Genomic DNA, 23830 nt, shown 5'->3' with positions numbered 1-23830 from the left:
CGGCAATACGATATTCGAAACAGGTCACAGTCTTCGCTTCTTGAAATTACAGCATCCCTATCACCCCCTGGCTCGCCTTGATGGGCTAGCAGTTCAGCCTCCGGACATGGATTGGGGCTTTCAATGGCAAGATATCGAGATACTAGCGTCAAAGGCAAAAGTGTACGAAGAGAGGCTCCGACAAGCATTGCTCGCTTTCAGCACAGGATCACATGACGAAACAGCCGCTCTCTCTGCGCAATCAGCACCAGAGTTTGCGACTAAGGTCCCGACTAACTCTCAAGATCTCGATCGATACTTTGAGGACTCTATCCGGCGCATGGATGACACACCGAAATGGTCGTGTCAAGCGCTGCCAGACGAACTGCAGCTTCTCATAGAGAGAACACTAGAGAGAACAAGTGAAGATGGCGAGGCTGTATCCAATACGTTCTCGCCACCCATGTCTTTAGCATCTACACTGTCGTTCCGCCCACTCATCACCGCACAAGCGAAACTAGTCAACGCAGCCACGATCCGTTTGTTCTTTCGGTCACATCAGCTGCGACTTCACCTATCTCTGCAGCGGCAGTACCACCTTCTAGGTGATGGTGTCTTCTCATCCCTACTAGCAACCGCCCTATTTGACCCCGATCGCGAGAGTGCCGAGCGTCACAAAGGAAAGATGCGCAGTGGAGTACACATGGGGTTGCAACTAGGGTCCCGAACTTCATGGCCACCAGCGAGTTCGGAGCTTCGATTGGCATTGCGAGGCGTTCTCAGCGAGAGCTACTATTCCTCGACGCTGTACCAGTCAACACAGGGCGATGAGGTTGTAGCTGCGCCTACCGCGCTTCTCAACAACAGGGATAACGATGAGCTTCCCGGACAGCTCAACTTTGCTATTCGCAACCTCACCGAAGCGGAACAGGAGAAGGTTATGGACCCTGATGCGTTACATGCTCTCGACTTCCTGCGGTTACAATACGTGGCGCCAGCCCCGCTAAATCTTGTGATCACGAGTACCTCTCTAGACAAGTACGACTACATCTTCAAATTCCTGCTGCGGCTTCTGCGCATGCTGTTCGTCGTCTCGCATCTACCACGCGAATATGCAGATAGCAACGCTCGTTACTTCAGGACCGAGGCGTATCACTTCGTGATAACGCTCACCAACTACGTCTTCCAGACCGGCATTGCGGAGCCGTGGGATGATTTCGACACCTTGGTGCGAACGGTCGAGACGAGGCTAAATGAGGAAGACGCAGCGGGCGAACTCGGAGTCCGCGTCACGGAAGGTGTTGCATCCTTGCGCGATTCCCACGAGAGATGCCTAGACAGCATCTTGTTTGCGCTTTTGCTCCGGAAGCGACAGCGCAAGATCATGGCGCTTGTAGAAGAGATCTTCGACCACATTCTTCTCTTCGCGAAGATGCAGAATGCGAGCACGCAACAGACTGAAGAAAGTGTTAAAGGTCTTTACGCAAAGCTCAGAGGAAAGATCCGGGTGTTTCTGAGTGTGTGCCGAGGCCTGACAGGCAAACAGGGCTACGGCAAAGGAAGAGGCACTGCAGAAGAGAACCAAATGGAACGGCTGGTGGTCGCAATGGAGATGAACAGCTACTTCGCTTAATGATAGAAAGATAAGAAGAGCCAAGATAGCCTTGGGCGAGGGCCTATCATCACTCCGTGCCATGACCATTCCGTCGTTTATTCCGTCTTACACGACAAGGCAGCAGCCCCACTTTTCTTCACGCGTGTATACTCCGCTGCTTACACCCATCACCAAAACGAGGACCATATACATGGAACGGAACAAGATAAAAGAAACGGCAATCGCCTCCTAGAGTGACTTGCTTCAATATTCCATAACCCCCCCAAAACATTCATCATTACAGAATGGCCAGTCCACGCACCCACACCTTAGACAACTTCCGCACGAGCCTAACAGCCCTCGTAATCCTGCACCACGCCTCCACCCCCTACGGTGGTGCAGGCCCCTGGCCCTACACTTCCCCCCGCTACTACCCCAACAGCTCCCCCGCCCTCGTCCTCTTCAACGTCACGAACCAAACCTTCTTCATGGGCTCCTTTTTCCTTGTCTCCGCGTACTTTTCCTCAATCGCTGCGAAGAAGAAAACTAGAACGCAGTTTCTGCGCGAGAAGTGGAGGAGGTTGGGTGTGCCGACGCTTGTGTTTTGTCTAGTGAGGAGGGGTTTCGTGAGGGGGATATTGGCGGGGAGGTTGAAGGGAGAAGGATGGGGCGTGGTGGGGAGGGAGGTTTGGGAGGGGGTCAAGAGTGTGAGGGGGATTAGAGGGCCGGTCTGGTATTGTGCTACGCTTTTGGTTTTTGATGCGGTGTTTGCTGGGGTCTTGCCGGGGTATTTTGCGCGTACTGAACCGCTGCTGGCGAGCGAGAAAGAGGGTAGCGCGTTGACATCGAAGCCATCTGATGAGGTTGCTACCAAGACGTCGGAGGAACCGCAGCCTTTCCGGACGACCCATGTCTTGGCCACCCTAGGCCTGATATCGACTTCATCCTTCTTCATACGACTCTACTACCCCGTAGGCCGAGCCTTCTGGCCCTTGTTCCTCCAGCTGGCGTATGTATCCCAATACGTTACTTACTACACCGCCGGCATATACATCCACCGCTCTGGCCGCTCACTCCAAAACGCCATCTCTTCGTCCACCCTACGCATGGTCGGCACCATCACCGCCTCCATCGCCTCTCTCAGTCTCCTCCACATCAAATCGCTACTCGATACCGGCATGTCTTTCCGTGAGATCGTCCCTCTCATCTTCGGCGGCCCAAACCAACTCGCGTTCCTCTACGCTTTCTTCAACGAGTTCGCTGGTTTGACCCTCGCTTCGCTCCTCTTGAAGGCTTTCTACAACCCGCGCCTGGCGTTTCTGAGCAAGCGGTGGATGGTTGGTAGCGTGGATGTTGCGAAGTATAGTTATGCGGCTTTCTTGGTTCATAGCCCGGTCGTTCTTGATTTGCAGTGTTGGTTCGGGAAGACGGGTTGGGAAGTTATGGGAGCGGTGACTTCGGCGGTTGTGGTGGGGGCTTTGAGTGTAGTGGAGTCGTGGGTTGTTGGGGTGGTGTTGAAGAAGGGTGTTGAGTGGGTGGGTTGGAGAGGATATTTGTGATTTACTAGAGTAGGAGAACTATCAGAATGCGGCCGTAGGAATAAAGCCAGTAATCATAGACAGATATATGGCCGTCGAGCGATAACGCGACTGCACTGAGCCGGAATCGAAAGAAAGCTGTATCTGTAGTTCAGCAAGCACTATGTATTCGGTACCCGTGTGTAAGGAGGGCTTCTCGGTAGCGACTTTATCCATGTACTACGCTAAAGAATGTGTGCAAAGGCGCATCCTCAACAGTATCACCGAAGTCTAAGTCCACCGCCGGCTCCATGAGAGCGCTGACTGCCGAATCATGATGCAAGATCTTCAAGATACAATCTGCAGGACTGTGCCACCTCGCAAGCTTTTGCATTACGGCCTGACTCCGACATTTTATCCCATCACAGCCTTCCTCAACCATAGACCTGTGCTTGACTGAACTCTGAAATATTGTGAATAAGAGACTGTTGGTTTCCTCAGAGACTGACGTACCTTTTCGTCCGCTGAGGGTCGATCTCGCTGAAGCGCGTCATCTAAGCATGCCTTTGATATTCTACCCACCTCCCGGCACCAAGCACAACTGGTTGTCCCTAAATTGCAATCCACCATCATGGCCCGAATAGCAAGACAGAACACGTTGCACGGCGAAAGCGTGTAGTCGGCTGGAATAAGCTGTCCAGCCCCTCGGTTCACCAGACTATGAAGTGCGTACACTTTGTCGCGGCTGTCGGTCGCAAGACTCAATGCAGACCTGTTCAAGGCTCCTGCCAGACGTGTGAAGTTGTACCTCCAGTTGGCTAAGCGATGGATGGGAAGAGACCTTACTTGATACTCGAGTTGATCGAATGCTAGTTCTTTCGACATGTGGAAGTGACTAGTGCCTAGGTTGTACAGAAAGTGCGTAAAATCGGGCCAATTCAGGAGTGTAGTACCGCACATGGGGATGATCTTCTTAGCAGTGGTGACTTCCTGGATAATCCACACCCGATACCAGTATGGCTGTCGTATGAGATGCTGCACCGCCGCAAGAATACCGGAATCTATCTGAAACCTACAATTCTTGTATGCCAACCCTGGAAAGGAGCAATGAATGTTGTGAGACTCTATCTCCCAACATAATCTCTCGATTCCCTCGTGTCCTGGACCCAGCCACATTATTACTTCGGTTGCATTGCTATAGATGGTCCTCATCTGAGCTACTTGGTGCATTCTCTCCTGTAAGTTGGTTTGATCGATACAGATTGCGTCAATCCAAAAACTTCGTTGCGGGAACGCGCCGACTAGATGTGCCAGGGCTTGTCTGAGATTCGACGTGATGTACGCAATCTCGCCATCTATGGAGATGGGATGCCGAATTGTCGCGTCTCCCCAGACGTATGATAGCGCTACGTAAGCAGTACTCTCTGAGTCTGTGTCGTACTCGTCGACTGTGCATCGAATGTCTCTATCATTGGAACCGGGTAGAAAACGAAGTAATCGGATTGAATGTGCTCCTTTGAGTTCTCGGTATCGATACCTTCGTGTACGTGATTCAGTTGCCTCTTGAGCTTTGTGTAAGGTCGGAGTGGTAGATGAGCGCCCTTCTCGTTTGGTCTTCAGCCTTCCTTTGCCATCGACCGAATCAGTCAGTGTGTCGCGCCTATAGCAGCTGAATTCTGTGTTAGTGGACAACCATTTGTACTGTCATCACAGCAAGACCACTATTTACCTGGTTCGCTGTCGAGTCCGTTGCGCGATTGGCATATTAAGTGCTGAAAAGGTGCGTCTCTAGTCGAAGTAAGATCTGACCGAAGATGCGAGATACACTGGCTGAGGAATGCCGCGTGCGGCTATAGAGCCTGTTAATCAGTCATTGATGCGGTATATGGGCGTTGGCAGTGAAAAGTGAGGAAAGGACTATTTGTATATCATACCGTAATCTGAATAATATCCAAGGAGGGCTGTGCCAGGCCTCCTCTTATGGCCGCCCAGGTGGCATCAGCACCGCCCCGCCACCCCAATCTGGGTCCGGCTAGCGCATGACGCGCAACCACCCGGGACGCGCTTCGAGCCCAGGCACGCGTTTTCTCACCTATCACTGAGGTTCCACGATGGGCGCAATCTGTAATGTTCCTCGTTCGATCTCGAAGCTCTGCGCGACTTTTACCACTATAGCTTTGTGTAGCGGCAGGTACGACAACTGAACACTGCATACGGATGCGCAACTTCGTTGCAGCACCATCTCTAATCCCGAAAAACCTGAACAGGTCTGCAGCCTACATCAAGATAAAACGATGCAAAGTGATCATGAGATCACATCGAAGGCATCTAGAGCCGTTGTACTAGATGATAGGGTTACTGCAGAGAAGAAGCAGTGCTAGCAGCAGATGTCCAACTTCGAATCGCAACGAGCAATGCTCTAGCAGAAAACATTACCAGACCACGTCAATGACGAAGTGACCGGCTTCTGTGTACTGGAATGATATCTTATTGGCATCGATCGAGGCGGGGGGGTAAACGCATGTGTACGACGCCGCCTGCCGCTACGTCACGACGCCCCGTACCCCAGCCTTCAGCATCAGCCCCAATGCCAGAAGCGCAATTGATACCTCTCAACAACTCGCTCCACCAAAAAAGACATGTCCAGCAAAAATGTTACCGCCGAAAGTAATCGCGACATCGACACCGAAACCATCGAGCGCTACTCCGTCTTCACCAAAGCCGAAAAATGGTGCATCGTCGCACTAGCATCGTATGCAGCGTGGTTCTCCACGTTGAGCAGTTTCATTTACTTCCCAGCCATTCCCACGCTATCAAAAGAACTAGGGGTGTCTGTCAACAAAATCGACTTGACCGTGACGACGTACATGGCGGTCGCCACTTTATCTCCAATGTTGGTGGCTGACGCCGCAGAGATACTTGGACGGCGGCCAGTATATGCTGTTACCCTGACAGTGTATTTCATCGCGAATCTTGCTATCGCTTTGTCGAAAACATATCCAGCGCTTCTTGCTCTGCGCGCGTTGCAGGCTTTGGCTATTTCGGGTATGTGTTATCGCAGTCGTTGAGTCTGCTTCTTACCGCTGCTAGGCACGTTCTCGGTAGCATACGGTGTTGTCGTTGACATTGCGTCTCCGGCAGAAAGAGGCTCTTTCGCTGCATTGGTATCCTTTGCGTTCGTCTGACCTCCCGATATTAAGACACTGAATTGCTCATAGTTGCCAGTGTGACAACAGCACCCAGCATTGGACCAGTCCTGGGCGGTAGCCTCACGTCGGTGGCTGGCTGGCCTTGGATCTTTTGGTTCCTGTGCATCGTATCGGGATCTTGCCTCGCAGCTATGTTGCTGTGCTTACCGGAGACGTCGCGAAACATCCTGGGTAATGGATCGATTCGACCGACGAAGCCTCTGATACCACCTCCGCTCACCATGCGGCACTGGAATGCCAGTGACATTGAACTTGCGCGAGTTTGGCGTATGCCTAATTCATTCAAGTCACTGATGATACTTCGACGTCCAGATAACGCGATCATCATCTTAGCTTGCGGCTTGCTTTACGTCGTACACACCTGTATCAATGCATCACTGTCAACCTTATTCGTCGACGTATATCATCTGAATCAGCTCCAAGCCGGACTCATCTACCTTTCCTTTGGCATCGGCGGTGCTGTATCTACCTTCGTGTCCGGCCGGCTTCTGGATCAAGCCTGGCGCAAAGCGCGAACCACGCAAGGCTTGTCCACGGATAAGGTCGATGGAGACGACTTGGACAGCTTCTCTGTCGAGAAAGCTCGGCTGCAGGTCATCTGGATACCTATGTTCATGACTGTTGCGTCTATTGTAACCTACGGGTGGGTGTTGCATTACCAAAAGGTGTGTCATAACCCCGAGCGCTAGTTGTACCGATGCTCAAACACTGAAGCCAATGGCCATATCACTCGTCCTGCAGTTTATAACAGGGTTCTGTATGCAGCTCGACTTCAGTGTCAGTTTCTTTCTAAGAATCCTCCATACGGAGCCTGAGAGCTGAAGACCGCGCAGATCTACAACACGCTCCTCGTAGACAAGAATAACCGAGCACCGGTAGTTGCACAAGCCTCTAGCAATATAGTCCGCTGCGCCTTAGCAGCAGTCACAGTATCACTTCTGCAACCAATGATAACATCGATGGGCGTAGGCGGAACTTTCACCTTCATGGGCGGATTATGCCTGCTTGCTCAATGCTTGTTTCTCGTTGATTACCACAAAGGAACTGCATGGCGACAGAAGCATCTCTATAGTCCGTAGCACTCTCTACATAATCAACCGTACATGCTCAACTGAAGCTTGAGCATCTCACCACTGCGACCTCTCCATTCCGCGGGCACAAAAGAGATCTTTCTTGGAGCCAAATCATACATAATTCGAGACAATCTTTGCTGACCCAGTCTGCTGGCAATGCAAATATCTCGCTGGATCCTTTCTCCTCATGAGCTTGTTGATTCGTGACCTGTGATGGTTGCGCGAGTCTAGCTTCCGACGGAAATTCCCAGGAACAGATAGAGAACTTCCGTGACAGGAAGAGCAATCGATCGCGTTTGAGGAAAGACAGTGCTAAACCGATCTGAGAAGCCATTTCATCTGGGAGGGGCATGGGGACGACTATCTGTCGATGTTCGCCGGCCATTTCTGGTTGAGTCTCGACGCTCGCACTTGTGGAGAATGATGAGGTCGCGAAGTAGAGGAACTCTTTTAACTTGGACTCGGTGCTTCGCGACATCTGAACGAGGATATGTAGCTTGTCCGACGTGATTAGTATGCGCTCCACGGTCCTTGCCGCAGCTTCTTGATCTGATATGGCTGAAGTATCTGGCTCAAGTGATCTCTCGATACGATACGTGCCACGATCGTCCAAGTCCCACGATAGCATCACGACCGAGTTTTGGCCAAAGCCAAGAATCAACGCTGGATCTTGAGGATGCGCAATCCACTTGCAGTCATGTTCGGGCGCGGGTACTGAGCGCACTACCGAGGCTAACTCGAGAGACATCGTGCAGAGCGTGGCTGATGTAGCAACGAACAGACGGCTCGAGTCTGGCTGGAACAGCAGCTGCTGTATAGACCCATCCGTAAGGGTCTTGAGTGAGACTTCGAATAGATGCTGCGCAACACTGCCACTGCCTGATGCATTCCTCCTGCTCATAACCATGACGAAAACCTTCTTGCCCGAGTCGGCAAAACATATGTAACGGCCATCGTCACTCCATGCCGCCTGTTCGATGCTCAAAAAGCCTTTGGAGGTATGCAGTTCTGTCGCCTCGACTTCTTTGGTGTTGCATAGCATTACGCGGCCGCTTTCAGTCCCGTAGCAGTAGTACTGACCGTTTGGCGAAGCTGCGAGCACGGTGATCGCATCTATCCTCCGGGATGTATGGACAGGCGTTATTGACTCTTGCGATGAGCTTTCCGACTCGCCTTCGGTATCCGTTCCTTTTATTGCACTCTCCGCATATCGCACCAATGCTGCAGGCTCCCAGGTGTTTCCGTAGTAGCCTCGCACGTCGTAGATGCGTCTGTGATCAGCGCTAAACGCCAAGCCAAGGATGGCGTCTTGAGATGCAAGTTGGTAGATTAGGTGGAAGGTGCTGGTGGTATATATCTTGATCGCACCCCGTACATCACCTGTTGCGAATAGGTTTCCGTCTCCGCTAACAGTGAGTATTGAAGCGCCTGTGAAGATCTCTTCGGGCTCACCTCCGTATGGATCCCACCTGAAGACTACCCCATCATTGTATAGTCCAAGAACTTGCGGAGAATGCGGGAGCCACTTTGCTGCAGCGACTTCGCCTCTCGCGACTTCTTTCCGGGCGCGCCAGCAGTGGCCAATATGATAAGGGCCTTCCAATTCCCACGCGGATAGTGGATGGCCACGGTATGCGACTGCCATCAAACTGCCGTCACCGCTAAGTGCCATGTAGCTTGCGGCATTCAAGAAGTGACCTTCGAGTTCCTCTTCCTCAAAATTCGCGACAAGATCCCAAGTCGGCGATGGCTCGTTGATTTCAAGTGAACGTAACTGCTTATCGTCTGACCCAACTAACAACGTTCTGTTGTTGTTCACAAAGGCGATGACAAGTGGACGCGATCTTGTCGCTGGGTTCGCCACTGTCGCTATGCAGTCTCCCGTAGAGATTACCCAGATCTTCTTAGTATTGTAGCCGTATGTGACGAGCAATGTCCCGGAAGAGTTCAGCTTCATCATGTATGTACGTTCACCGTGTCTGATGGGACTCGTCGCTGTCTCCTCAAAGAGGGAGGTGTCGAACAAAGACGCTTTTCCCGAGGCGGCCAGTACAGCGACATAATTTCCCGCAGTAGATATAAAGGAGGCATAGGTACCAAAGCCGAATGACAATCTTGCGAGAGAGTCGTCCCATGTCTGTGTCGAAATCCCGGAAACCATCAGACTCCTTTGCTCTGTTCTACCAAACTGCTGATAGATAGCTGAGTTATGCGGACAGAAAGGAGCAATGGTTTTGTGTATCGTAGGGGGGTTGCGTCGCAGGATGGCGCCAAACTTGCCAATGATTTTGACGAAGTCCACTGCCCAGGCTTCGGCCTGCTCCAGTTCCACAACGTCCCTCTTTCCGATGCTGGCTGGAAGCTGGGATTTCCTCTTGTTGACATAGCCGAGCAGATTCTTCGACGCCTGAATGAGTATGCGAAGTCGAAGTTCGGTTGCTAGGATATGTATCCACGTCAGTACATAATGGCCTGTCAGGAATTTGTTTATGACACTAGCCACGGCTTCACTGCCGGCTGGCACTGCTGCCAAATGGGATGACCACCAGTTCGAGCTGTAGCTTGCAAAATCTGGTATGCCATGATTAAGTTTTGGTCGAAGGCCGCTAGACATGAGATATCGCATGCAGCTTAAGAATAACTGCTCATGTGCCTGACGTCGATCTACTTGGAAAGGTCGGCGGTCGGCGCCAAGCAGATACTCTCGAGCCGTTTCATGAATCATCGCGACGTTGCCATCATTGTCAATGACCACAAACCCGCTACAGACATTCTTGATGGAATCTTGAATGTCTAGGAACTCATGTGCGTCACCTTCTAATGCCTGCAAGAGCTCCTCTATTGTGAGGGCGCGGAATGCACATGTGACACACTGAAGAACGGCTGACGCTAGAGCGGTGTCAGCAGATGATTGGTGCCCGGCGATGGTAACAGCCATCCGGTCGTAGATTGCTTCCATTCCGCGGGGAAACTCGTGAAAAGCTTGCTCGACGGCGGAGTGCGTATGACACGAGTTGATCTTCTCTACAGCAAGTCGTACCCACTGAGAGGTTAGCAAAATCATAGCATGGTACTGGATATCAAACTTACAAGAAAGTTGTCCTGCGCTTCATGCAAGATACGCTGTATGATGTCATCCCTGAAGCCCTTACTACCAGGCAAGATGAGTTCCCGGTCAATGTAGCAACGTAAGTCATCCACATGGCCCTCGATGGTGATCGTCTCTTGAAAGACTGTGTTTGGTGTATGCTCCAGACCAGCAGCTATCTCTGTAGTGTCGCGACTAACCAAAAGGGCTCGGATAGGTGTCGCAGAACCAGCAATGTCAGAGAGCAGGTCTATCAGGGCTTTGGGATTATCAGCTTCGTCAAGGCCATCGATGACCCAGTAAAGTGTTTTCCCAGGACTGAGCTTGAACAATATGGACCTGAATATCCGATCCCAGATCGTCCTCGGGTTTGAAGCCTCAAAGTCGACGGCTTCGCTTTCAACCTCCGCTACCTTTTGCAGAAATTCAGGTAACTGTTGCGCAATCTGATAGGCGATTGAGCGTAGGAGAAAGCTCAGAGTGCGCTTTCTTCTATCTGCGAACCGCACAAAGAAGTATTGACAGCAGAAATCGCGCTCGATCAGGCTGTTGATGATGAACGAACTTAAAACCGACTTTCCTCGTGCCGCGGCCCCCTTCAGCCAAAGTATTTGATGAGAGGATATGTGTGGATTAAGCCAATCCACGAAGCGTTGTTCTCCATGAATCCATTGGTTAGTCCCCTGCACCCATTGGTCCCGGAAGAAGATGTAGTCGGTGTTGGGGAACTCGGCGATAGCTAATATGGCTTTGAGATCCCTTGATCGTCTCCTTCTCGGTGCGCTCTGGCTTCCAGATTGACTCTTCGATATTGACTTGCTCACGAGTGATTTGAGAACGTTCCTCACTGTGATATAGTTCGGGTCGTGAGGGCTCTCATACTTGCAGACACCGTGGTGGTCTGCGTTCAGAGGGTTGGATGTCTCTCCAGGATATCCGAGCAGCGACGAATCTCTTTCTAGCACCATCTTCGCATGTTAGCAATGAAGCTAAAATTGTGTATAGTTCCAGTGGTTCACTTACCACTCGCGCACTTTTCAAACCGATCGAAGTCGGTTGTGTCTCGTAGAATGAAACGATCTTCAGCTTTGGTGCAATGTGACGAAACTGTTCATTCAGCTTCTGCAACGTAGACGAATTCCGCGTCAGCTCGGAAATGAAAGGCTTGGAATTCGTTACAGGAGTCGACTGTAATATTCGGTTGAGCACATTGGCCAAATTGGTGCCCCGATGTGGGGTGGAGAGGAAAATGATTGCTGAAATGGCTTTGACAATGTTCTCGTACTCTGGATCGTTTTGACCTTGCATATAGGCCTGTATAGTGTTAGTCAGATACGCCCAGATCGATGGATGGTGTTACCTCTTTCACGATGAGCCCACCCATGCTGTGAACTACGAAGAGCAAAGGTACCTAAAATGCGTTTTAGAAAAGGCCACGTTGTATGGAAAGGTGACCTCACTTGGCCCATATTCAGATTTTCGCCTTGTACATCTGTGTAATATTTGAGATTGTACAGTAGAGTTTTGGCGAAGTCCAGTATCACGTTAGTAGCATTACTGCCATTCGTGAAATCGGCATCGTAGCCGAAACTCAGAATTCTCGCTAGGCAGATATCCGGCTCGAGTGGCAGGAAGGTCAAGGGCCAGAAGAGTCCAGGGCTTTTGTGCTTCGACCAGGTCATACGGCTACTGCCACCAAGCCCATGGATAAAGACAATGTCGGCTTTATGTCCATTGTCTGGCGTGTATACCACGTTCAATCCTAAAGCTCCAGGGTCTTGGCCGCCAGTCAAAGCCATGTGAGTTGGGGACGCGGACATCTGGGACGGCGAAGGAGTTGTCGAGGATCGAACATCATCTTCCTGGTCTGGCAGGAGCAACGGGTCGACAACGCCTGATTCTCTCCGCCGGCTTCTCCCACCCAGATTACGGAACTTGAAGGGCTTCGAGAACTATACGATTATCAAGAGTGCGATCTGGATACTCGTTCAATAGCACTTACCATCCTGGGCAAAGGTTCTCGCGAACGGTTGCTCGACCATCTTTGGATACGCGACAGCCGTGCCTAGAGATACTTTGATTGCGTGGCGACATCTAAGCCTCATAATCCTGACCGGTCGTGTGTGGCATGAATCTTAGTCGCCGTTCAAGTTGGGGGCTGCATGCGGGGTAGTGTTCGGTCGTCTGGGAGTGCCAACCCAGCTAATCATAGTCGCGCAGCCCTGTCAATTAGGGCGCAGTCCTGGGGTCCATCTAATGGATGCCTGCAATGTGGCGTCACTCGGATATTTGGAAGGGAGGCGGATACATCGATGAGTATCAAGGGCGGGAGCGACGTCCCGCTCGTGGCTGCCGACCCGCAAATCATCTTGCGTGCGGTGAACACCGAAGCTGCTCCCGTGCCACCATCTCAGCATCCAACGTAAGCAGAAGATAACGTACCCGCATACGAGGCTTCCATCAGCTGTTCCCTCTGCTATTCGAGAGCCGACATATCATAAGTGCGGGTCCCCTACGCGTAGTCGCGTGCTAGTCTTTCATATTCGCCATGATGAATCCATTAGAATGGGAAACCGAAATAGGAGGGACGTTTCGCATTCACCGGGCTATAACCAGAGGTAGGCATTCCTGCAACCCCGACGTCAGATTTCGTACACTAAGCACTACGGGTTAGCTATGCCTGTCGGTACCAGGATCGTATCTGCAGAGCCTTGCGGTGTTTCTGCCTGGACGAAGACAGCAAAGATTGAAGTGATACTTCCGGACCAAAGCTCAAAGAGCTACTTCCTCAAAGTATGTCATGGTAGAGTAGAGGGTGTTTGTACTTGCTGACATATCGTTGCAACACACAGTGCGCCACCGGCCAAGGCTCAAAGGCTCTTGTCGAAGGCGAGTACGAATCTGCATGCGCTATCAACAAGATAGTCCCAGGTCTGGTTCCTCGAGCGACAGGATGGGGAAAGTATCTTGATGGTAGCACCCAGTTCTATTTCTTCATTGGGGACCACCACGACATGGACCTCGTGCCAGCCCCAGAGCCGGCAAGCCTTGTGGAGAGAGTTGCCAAAATGCACACCGAAGGGAAATCTCCGACTGGCATGTTTGGATTCCACGTGCCAACAGTGTGCGGCAAGTTCGTCCGGACGACAAAATGGGAGAAGACCTGGACGGCGTGTTTTACCAATCTGCTCAACGATGTGATCAAATATGACAACGAGACCAACGGTCATTGGCCAGAGTTCGATGCTGCCTGCAAGCAGGTAATCGCTGTCGTTATTCCAAGACTCCTAGGTGCTCTCCAGTCGGATGGTCGAAATATCGAGCCAGTGTTGATCCACGGTGATTTGTGGGAACAGAATGTTGGCATCGACATGGAAACTGGCGACACGATCCTGTTCGACCCCGGGTGTTTTTATGCCCATAATGAGATGGAGTTCGGCACCTGGAGAGCGTCTTGGGCCTGTCACTTCAATTCTCCGATATACATGCGATTGTATCAGCGCCATATCGAGCCGTCCGAGCCTGTAGATGAGTGGGACGATCGAAATCGACTATACAGTATCCATATATATCTGAACGATTCCGCAGGCCATCCAGGTAGTATTTCGAGAGCCACGTGAGTATTCATCTGGAGGAGTGTAGAATCGAGCTGATGAAACCCAGAGCTTACAACGACATGTTGTACTTGTGCGAGAAGTACGCACCGCTGGAGGGCCTAGGCACGTACCGTCCAGAGAATGACGTTAGCGTTACTGGCGCCTACATCGAGCACGAGACCACGAAGATGAGCCATCTCCATCATGCCGTAAAGACGTGATAATTGATATACTTGGGTCAACCCTGCGTCTGAGCGTACATCAATTCCGTTGGAGCTGGTGTCTTGGATGCGTTTCAATTGCGGGCATTATCAAGGCGTCGCCATCCTTGATGCGGCACCGATGTAGCAAGCCATCGCGGTAAAGAATGCTGTATCTCCCGGCTCGTCAAGGCTGAAATCTGGTTGTGCGGTGCTGGTGATGAGGGAAACGGCGCGTCCCTGCCCAAGTGAGCTCGACGCGTCCGAAGTGGGTACCTAGGTACGCGTCATGCGCTAGCCTCAGAAATCGGGGTGGCAGGCGCTGCCTAAGTGATGCTATCGGCTTATTTTGGCTATCGCGCTCGCGCCCGATGAATATTTCTACGGCTAAAATAGGCCTTGTGCTTTAGAATGTTGCATCGTGTTCCACTAAAGAGCAGTGCAAAGAATCTGAGGATTAATTACTGTTAAGCCACCCACGCATGACATAAGCCCGCACGCCAAAGCTACACACTATTGTTCTAGCCTACATACTCAAGTAACGAGGTCAAAACGGGCTGGAGTAGACGCAGTAGTTGTGGCACTATTGTTCAACCCCCAACTTTCCAGCATATTACGCACCCGTATATCCATTGTCCACAGCCTGATACCAGCTGCGACCTTCGCACAAGGCGTCTGTTCGTGTTACATCAACACGACTGAGCATCACCCAACCAAGCAAAAACATACATTCAGGAAGAAGAAAAAAGTTGCATAGAATTACATATCTCGACTACCAATTCCCAGCCCTAGACCCTACTGCCCCACAAAGAACAAGGCTAGAAAGTAACGAATCAAGACGTTGATGAAAAGTGACTGACTACCGGAGCGATCCCGCTTTTCTCAAAACGCCTTCAAGGAAAACAAAGCCACAAAAGGTCAAACGCCAGACCAAATAAGTGACATAGGAGATGCCAATGTTCCTAGCCGCCAATCAGTTCCAACAAACGAGACATTCCAAGTGCTAATACAGAGAGAGCTAGCTGTGCAGGCTCAATCAAGCCAAACGCTTCAATCGCAAAGGAAGGACAGCCACCTAGGCCTTAGCCTTCTTGGCAAGGTAGTATGTTAAGAGGTTCAAGTGCTGTTCCCTCGCGCCGGCAACAGCTTTCCAGAAGCCGCCATCTTCTTTTGCGCCGTCGGAACCGTTGATGCGTTCGTGGAGGGCGATGCAGAACTCGATGTCTGCTTTGCGCACGTCGGCGTCTTGGTCGTCCATGCAGCGTACGGCTAGTCTGCCTAGACGCGCAGTCTGTTCGGCGGACAGTGTGACGTTCTTGGCGCCGCTCATCTGCACGAGGGATGCGAGTGTGGTCAAGGCCATGGTTGTGGAGCGGGTCGACGCTTGGACCGGTTGGGAAGAGACTGAGGACTTGGAGTTTGGCGAGGATGTTGGCGTCGATGCGGGTGTGTCCTCGATCATCGCAAGGACGGTGTTGAGACAATCCAGAGTCTGTCCATACTTGACAATCTCATCTGCGGTCGCTTCGAGGTCGATAGCGATGTGAGATGTGCTTTCGTACTGTGCCTTCGTTTGCAGGATAGTGCGGAGGACGCGGGAGTAGTACTTCGAAGTCTCCTTGCGGTAGAGTGATAGCAACGCGCGAATTGTTGCTAGAGCCTGTACTTTTAGATTGACAGCTTTCATCTGAGGCGCCTTCAACTCGTGGACGGGTGCCTCAAGGAAATCCAGACATGCCAGTAATAGCCTGCCAAAGTTCTCGTCATTCGGCCCCCAGATTTCTTGGTTCGACTTGACCATGTCCTGCATGCGGCGGAACATGTGAGCTTCGACTGTGCGTCCTTCGATCTTTTTGATGCCGCTTGTGAGTAGCTGTCGGTTCTTCAGCACTTCAGCATCGTTCGTCTCGTAGCTTTGCGTGTGCAGGACACTTCCTGTGCTGTTCGTCTTGTGGTGGCCGCGAGGGCGCTCTTCGTTATCGTTGCCCATCATGACATCGCTTGTCATGCTTCCAGTACTTTGGCGGCGCTCGTTGCTCTTCTCGTTGATGGGAAGCTCCTCCAGGACCGGCTTTTCTGATACATTCTCGACACGTGTGTGCTCCTCGCCAACAAATGGATCCTCAAACACTTGCACTTCATCTCCGGCGTCGGTACCGCGAGTGCTTGGTCGATCTGGTGACCGCAGGCGTGGGCTGCGTGTCGAAGACCGTAGGCTAGCGCTGTCTAGGTGCCCCATAGACTTTGGACTTCTTAGCGCTGCAGCACGAGGGCTGGGTATTGGCAGTCGACCGATGGACTTTCTCGGCTTCGGTGGCGTGTCATGTGTGGATTGTGTCGTTGGTTTCGCAAGGTTAGGAATGACCATGGTAAAGTTGTCTTCATCTCCCACATCCACAGCCTCATCGTCTCCAGCTACACTTCCACCCAGACCATTCCTTTGTCGAAATGGTATAGTACCTGCGTCATGCTGGCTTTGTGATCGAACCCAAGGCTTCACCATCGATAGGTCCTCCTCTTTTGCTGGGCTCACAGCCGGGCTCTCGCGACGAGAGCTCGCACTAGGAGACTTGCCATGGGCAATGGGTTGGCCAATTCTTGATTTGGGCCGCGCCGGACTAACTTGCGGGCTGTTCTGTGTTTGCGCACGCGGCCTTGAGCTGCTCTTCGGTACAGCAGGCTTCTTGGTCGCCGTTGGAGCAGGTGTCTTCTCTGGGGTCATGTTGGGCGTGCTCTTCCCTGGTCGTCGGACAGCATATGGATCCGCGGTCGCTGGTCGGTTCAACTCTGGTCGGCGGACCGGACGACGGACTGTGCCCGACATCAAGGAGCCGGTACCTGTCGAGTTCTTCAGCGCTGACTTAGTTGACTCTCCGGACATGGCAGAGGGTGGTCGCGCCGGACCCGAAGAAGCCGTGGAGAGGTTCGACGTTGTTCTCGCGCCCAAAGACTTGGCCGATTGCGATGTTGGCACTGGTGTATAACTAGCAGCAGCAGAGTTGGGGCGTTCGGGGACACCTTTCGCGGCCGCTAGCTTTGCTCTCCTCTGTTCAGCAATCTTCTCCTTCAGGGCACTCCGCGAGGCACCCGGGCCTATTGATTTCGAAAACGAAGCTGCGCTTGTCGTGGACGAGGGGGCTGAGCCGTTCGGGTTGTTGGGGTCCTTTTCGAGTGCGGTCTTTTCTCGCTTGTCGAGCGTATCGAACATCCTGAATGCTGTGTTAGTGACTGACTATGCTTCTAGATGGTCAAACTTACTTCTCGGCCCTCTGAGGCCATACCAAAGCGTATGTCCAGTAGGCGCTTCGGTAGGCCTCGCGCACCTTGGGGTTAGCGTCCGTGACACCTCTCCGGATCAAGGTGTCCAATGTTTCCAGCCCTCCTGAGTGTTCGATGTGCGAGGTGTGCCTCTTGATCAGGGTCTTTGCCCAGGTCGCGGAGTGAGTTCGGGGTTGCACGTTCTTGTCTTGTGAGGCCATGGCTACGTGCTGCAATACGCGACTGTTGTACGACACACTCTGGAAAATGGTGTCTACTGTAACGGCTCCGTTCTGCGCTGCGATGTTCTTCGTAGCACCACACATCTTGATGAAGGATTGCAGAAGAATCTCAACCCAGGGGTCGATCGCAGAGCCGAGTGTCTTTGCAAGCTCTTGAACGAGCAGGCAGCCGTTGGTGGACATGGTTGTTCGGAGCGAGTTGGCGACTTTGAGGATGCCGTCTAGGAGCGATTTGATGCCGGCGATAAAAGTGGCGTGAAACTCATGGGGCGCGTTGCCCTTGAGTATACGTCTCAACTTTGTGCAGTTCTTATCTCTGGCCAGCCAATTGCCCTCGCTCTCCTTGCCTTCGTAGCAGGGCGCCATGTCGCGGAACACGTCGTCGAGCTCGCGCTGTGTGTAGATGTGTATGGGGTCCATGACGACAACCTCGACCGGGGGAGGCTGCTCATCCGCAAAGCTCTCTGCCAAGCCGACGTCGGGTTGCAGCGTCTGGGCGCGTTTGGATACGATGGGTCGGGCGACGGGGGCGGGTGGTTGGGCAGGCGCGACATCCACGCTCTTAGCCATGGCGTCGTCGTCGAGGTGGGAGGTGATGTAGGTGGCAATGGCTTTCCGGACATTCAGGGCCACGAGCTGCTTCTTAAGGTTGGCTTTGGCGTGTTCCGGAGCGTGTCTGTCGTGATGTCAGTTGCTACCATGGTGCAGCATATCCGCCAATGGACGTACCCAAAAAGCTCCACAACCGCCTTCTTCGCCGTGTCGCGCACGCCGGCATCCGCGTCTTCGCAGTTTGCCACGAGCTGGTTGGAGTAGCTCTTGAAAGGGAGCCCTTCGCTCTTGTTCATCTGTCGTCACCCAAGCGTTAGAACATTTTCGCGCCTGCCCGATGCGCTACGGGGGACCAACCTTGACCACCCACAACATGGCGGATTCTTTGGCGCGCGGGTTTGTGCTCTTGATGGCATCGTGTATCAGCGCGTCAATTTCCATGGAGCACAGGTAGTGCAGGTCGGCCAGAATCTGCGAGGCGGCGCTGCGGTGGCTTTCGCGCCCATCGCCCAACTTGTCGGCGAGGATGGAACATAGTATGGGCGACTGTGACGTAAGAATCGACGTCTCCTTCTGCAGTTGCAGGCGCTTGATGAAGTGGCTCAGCGTCGAGAAGCCCGTGGACACGAGCGCGGCCGAGGTGGCGGCGGTGCAGGCGATGCGGATGCACTCGAAGATAGGAGCCTGACAACTTTCAGGGACCCGGTTGTGCTTGATGCTCGACTTGAGCGTGCTGAACAGGGCCAGGCGCGACTGGACATCGGTCGACGGCTTCTGGAGTGCCTTGAGCAGGTCCGACGTCTCTTTCTCCATCGTGGGCGCAAATTGGCCCTTTGTCGCAAAATAATCCGGCAGCGGTAGAGGCGGGGTGGTTTGTATATGTTATGAGAGTTGTTTACGGCGGGCAGCCATCCCCGTTCACGCTAGACCAGTGTCCGAGCAACCGTGCGCTTTACATGCCGCACTGCCGCTACCCCAGGGGCGCACGGCGATCCACCCTCGAAGCTTCCAGATGAATGCGAACAGCTGGTCAGGACGTGTCGCTTATTCCAATTGCAAGGCTGCTTTGATCTTCACGTCACATTGTACATCAGATGGCCTGCCCGAAACTTCCTTCTTTGCCACGTCATAAAGCGCGACAACACCACCGTAAATCACTCAAGCGGGGCCAGCCATGACAAAGTGATAGGCCGTTGCGCCGGATGCGCGGGCTGCACTAGAACAAGAGCATTAACGTTTTGAGAGGAGCCGAGTCAAAACAACAACAGATAATGAGCGAGCGATTTATTTCATTGTACAGATGATCTTTACGGATTTAGGTAATGACAGCCTTCTCTTTGTCCGACGAAGCCGATCATGCCATCTAAGCGTCCTTGTTCTGGGCGTTCCTTTCATCCCAGACACCGACAGCCTCCTCAGCTGCCTTGACACCGCTGAGAGCCATAGCGCCAAAGGTAGGTCCCATGCGGTTGGCGCCATCAACCTCGCTGAGTTCCATGCCGCCGACGATCAGACCAGGCACAACCTCGCGGGTGCGCTTGACAATGGCATCTTCGGCGGTGCGCATGTCGAGGCCGCGCATGCCACCGAGCTTCTCAATCTGCTGCATAGACACGAGGCGCTTGACGGAGAAAGCGCCGAATGGGCCGTCGTGGCCGGTGGTTGAGATGACAAGAGGTGCATTGATGGTGTTCGGGTCCATGCAAGACTGGTCTGTAAACAATTAGTAAGAGCCGAGAAAAAGAAAGCAAGACTGCAGCGTACCATCGTGATGCATGGAGACGAGAGTCCAGTTGGTGACAACACCAGCGATGCGGACGGCGTTGGGGTCGCTGGAGGTAGGAGCCGGACGGGTGATGAGGTCCTCGACAGCCGTGGCGTTGAACAGCTTGACGTTGGGGAACTGCAGGACCTTGGACAGCAAGGTGGATGTGAAGAGCGCGGCATGCTTGACGACGACAAAGTCACCTTCGTCCTCGTAGGGCACGCCGATCTCGTGCAAGAAGAGCTCCGCAGGCTTGCGCATAACCATGGCGCTGAAGAGCTGGCCGCCGAGCCAGGCACCACCACCGGGAGCAACGCCAGCTTCGACAATGGCAATCTTGAGGTCAGGACGCTTGGTGGCGAGCGTGTAAGCGGCAGACAGACCGCAAGAGCCTGCACCGACGATGACAATGTCCGACTCAGCGTAGGTGTCAAGGTCGTTGAAGTAGCGGCGGGTCATAGCACGAGACACCTGCGACTCGCGGATAGGGGCGAAGGTGAACTTCTCCCACTTGTTCTCGAGCTCAGCGACAGTCTTGGCCTGGACGTTGAAGGCAGCCTTGACAGCGAGATCCTTCTTGATGCCCATGTCGTTGCTAGCAACGGGAATTTCGAAAATGGCAGCGGGGGGAGACATGTTGAAAGGGGTTCAAGGGTCAAAATCTGCGAATTGTTAAGTCTGTTCCACACAGGGAGAGACAGAGCAGAGCATGATCCTTTTCGCAGGTATTATCCTGATCAAGTTCGAAACCGTATAATCTCAGAACGAATCCAGCAGGACCCAACTACCACACTGGAGTAGAAGAACTACGACAGTGTGGGAGACAGACACTGCTGGAAACGAACACCGGTTCATGCAGTATACTTAGCTGTAAAAGTACCTATGTGACTTGAGGACAACGCCCACGTGCGGAACATGTTCTGCATCGTGGCTGCCATACTTGGTCGTGAAGAGTATCTGCATGGGGGTTAGCCATTGCTCTTGAGTACCTTGAAGCAGTGGATGAGTACGGATACTGAATAACTTGAGCTTTGCAAAGACAGTTAGACTGATGTAGGGAAAAGAAAAGAGGAGGGGCAGGTTAGAGGAGAGGTTTAAATATTCCAACGTGCCCCGCCACCTCGTCCACGAATATCCTCAGTCATCCGTTGGGGCGGGGTAGCTCTTGCTGTCTGCATATGAAGTGCTCGAATACAGAAGGACCCACTGTATTGTACCGCGTCCGGACCCATGTGTTCAGCACCGCGGAGTATTTTATTCGTGAGAACGGTATGTGGTGACAGGGTCCTGCATTAGTAGGCCTAATTGGGATGCAGCTCTGCGCAGTAATACATCATTAGCAAGAAGGACCGACCCACCAGACGGGAAAATTGAGGACCACACATGCTCGTGTAATTGAAATATCACCGCGAGAGAGCGTGATTCGACGAAAGCACCGGCTAATGTTGCGAGACTTCCAAGGTTGTCGTTCTTGCCTGTTAGCGTTGGTGTTGCTCAAGACGAGATGCTTGGCATTACGACGTTCTGTTTGGAAGGCGCCACCACAACGTGATACTTTCACAGCTGTTCCTAGTGGCACTCTTTGATAATGTGACAATACAGCAGCGTACACGCAAAGGTATGATGATCGTGCAGTAGGAGTTGATACTGCAGGGGATCTGGAAGTATATCTATTTCAGTCTCAGACTTGCTTCGGACTTTTGACGAACCTTAGTATATCACGATATCTAAGTTAACAAATCGATAAGTTCTCTGGAACCAGTCATATGGTAACCCATGCTGCCGAACGGGCTGGTAAACTTAATCGTGTACCAAAGGCAAGGTACTGCAATACTGACTCAATAAGGTTGATCGAGACCCGCTCAGCGATGAAGATAAGGTTGAGACGGGCAGCGGCAGCCGAACTCGAGTCAACACAGAGGCCAGGCAGAGCCTGGTTGCCTGAATTTTCAGGTGGTGATCAAACGTAGTGGCGGACCGCAGCGGACGGTACAAGCATCCGAGGTAAGGCTGTTTAGGTGGCACGACGACACATGTCAAACAGCCTTGGTGTTGCGACAGGCGTTGATGAGACAGATGTGCGGCAACTGTCTTCGGATGCGTGATACGTGGTACCTGGTGTTGTCTGGAAGTATGCCTCGTACGGGTAGAAGAGGCGTTGTTAATGGTCGAGCGCGAATCGCGGTTGGGCGCTGACTCTCGAGGCCGGCAGATCAGCAGGGTGGTTCGGATCGATGAAACGTGTCTGTGTGCGCCTCATTATTCCCGTTTGTTTCAGGATCGTGGCAGAAGGATTCCGAGGGGAGCAAATGCCGATTGGTAAGTATTTTCCGACGTGTATAGGATGATGCAAAGTAGTTGGGTACCTCGGCGATGGATGCACGCGAGGATCGGCTGAGTGGAAATGCTCAGGAGTCCAACGAACGAGATGTTGATGGTGTGGTTCCTGTACAACATTGGCTCTGGTGAGCACAGGCGGTATGATAGGGCCTAACTAGCGTCTGGACGTCGAGCGTGTTCGAAATAGAGACACGGGTGTTTTGCGGGGAATGAACGCGTCCTTCAATCTCTCGAGGGCGACCGCACTTTCCGATAGGATGGTGCGCTGACCCGGCATTGGACTCTGAAACAAGCGGATGATATTGTAAGCTGTGCGAATATTTGTCTGGCTGCGAATTGTTAATGTATTGGTAGGTCAAGAAAGCGGCCGCGTTCCTGCATGATCTAATGCTAGACATGTGTGCAGCGCAGATGACGGGCATGTGCTGATGGAGGCGCTTCAGGGGAAAGGGCTCAGATTGCGTCAGCTATTTTGAGAATTGGGAGGATTGAGGGATGAGTTCCAATTAGTGCGGGAGAAGCGATATTATTAATTGAGCTCGTGATGCGGGTGATGACCACATGGCGTCTTGGAGGTGGTCAGAAAGACAGGAGGTTCAGAGCTACATACGCCACGCGCGGTGTGAGCTGGGCTGAGGATTGGTACAAAGAGACTACCTGAATCAAGAGGCGATTCACGAGTGCCGGCGTTTACAAATGATAGCCCTAGGGTGGTCAGTTGTGCAGAGAACGGGCCGTTGTCAGAGGAAGGGGCCCTGGAGCGCACGATCTGCGATGGCGTGTGCTTGGCAGGGCCTCTGCAGACGTCGTAATAGCGCGGTGGAGCTGGAGTCGCAGCCCGGTCTCGAAAGCTGACCACCTTGGGCCTGCGCCGTGCGAGTGTTTGGAATTCCACGGTTGTGTTCCCATGTGCGGCACATGCTGGCAGCCGTGGTAGAGGCGCTTAGCAAGTCTATCAGAAGTCTATCAAAAGTCCAGCTAGGGGCGGCCAGAGGACACGCGCAGAGGCTGGATTAGGCTTTCACTCTTTACATCGCCCGCGGTCCCCTGGTCGTGGCCGCCGCATGGATTTGTCTGCCGCGTATCTTTCCAGACCCTGACCAGGCACTAGCCCGCCCATTGGCTCTGCACCTCCACACCACCACGACGCCGCTGCGAGGTGCGCCTGTCTCGTCGACCAACCTAACTGCCCTGGGCCCTCGTCGCGCACAGAAGCCGTTCGCCAGTGCACCGACGCCGCTGCTGGTCGTCGCCTTTGCTTTTGCGCCGTTGGCACCCACGCCCTCCTCTCGCCTTGCACTGTAGTCTGCGCTGTAGTCTGGTGCTAGCAACTTTGGGGATCGCCCAGACGACGAACCACTGAACACGCCCACGCCCTGCCAGCTGCCAATTGTCCCTCCGAGCACGACACGGCTCC

General features: G+C 52.9%; 5 protein-coding genes across 5 annotated transcripts; 2 read left to right on the top strand and 3 right to left on the bottom strand.

Annotated features, from left to right (window-relative positions):
• Positions 1-106: 106 nt before the first annotated feature.
• On the top strand, positions 107-1612 carry J4E87_010841 (uncharacterized protein; the record flags this gene model as incomplete). Its single annotated transcript, XM_049382411.1, has 1 exon — positions 107-1612. The coding sequence occupies one exon, from the start codon at positions 107-109 to the stop codon at positions 1610-1612; it is 1506 nt and encodes a 501-aa protein (XP_049227890.1).
• Positions 1613-6685: 5073 nt separating this feature from the next.
• On the bottom strand, positions 6686-11844 carry J4E87_010840 (uncharacterized protein; the record flags this gene model as incomplete). The annotated part of the gene is made up of 5 exons (XM_049382410.1): positions 6686-6897; positions 7691-10415; positions 10463-11428; positions 11484-11774; positions 11821-11844. 5 exons carry the CDS (start codon positions 11842-11844, stop codon positions 6686-6688), a joined length of 4218 nt encoding a protein of 1405 aa, XP_049227889.1.
• Positions 11845-13136: 1292 nt separating this feature from the next.
• J4E87_010839 (uncharacterized protein) lies at positions 13137-14277 on the top strand (the record flags this gene model as incomplete). The annotated part of the gene is made up of 3 exons (XM_049382409.1): positions 13137-13253; positions 13313-14076; positions 14124-14277. The coding sequence occupies 3 exons, from the start codon at positions 13137-13139 to the stop codon at positions 14275-14277; spliced, it is 1035 nt and encodes a 344-aa protein (XP_049227888.1).
• A 1054-nt stretch (positions 14278-15331) lies between these two features.
• STU1 (suppressor of tub2 mutation) lies at positions 15332-19121 on the bottom strand (the record flags this gene model as incomplete). Its single annotated transcript, XM_049382408.1, has 4 exons — positions 15332-17465; positions 17515-18432; positions 18486-18604; positions 18666-19121. The coding sequence occupies 4 exons, from the start codon at positions 19119-19121 to the stop codon at positions 15332-15334; spliced, it is 3627 nt and encodes a 1208-aa protein (XP_049227887.1).
• A 550-nt stretch (positions 19122-19671) lies between these two features.
• J4E87_010837 (uncharacterized protein) lies at positions 19672-20709 on the bottom strand (the record flags this gene model as incomplete). The annotated part of the gene is made up of 2 exons (XM_049382407.1): positions 19672-20021; positions 20073-20709. The coding sequence occupies 2 exons, from the start codon at positions 20707-20709 to the stop codon at positions 19672-19674; spliced, it is 987 nt and encodes a 328-aa protein (XP_049227886.1).
• Positions 20710-23830: the final 3121 nt, after the last annotated feature.

This window comes from Alternaria ethzedia, assembly GCF_023757985.1.
Source record: "Alternaria ethzedia strain BMP 0044 chromosome Unknown scaffold_57, whole genome shotgun sequence".
Classification (NCBI taxonomy): Eukaryota; Fungi; Ascomycota; class Dothideomycetes; order Pleosporales; family Pleosporaceae; genus Alternaria; species Alternaria ethzedia.
This window is presented reverse-complemented; position numbering and strand designations above follow the sequence as displayed.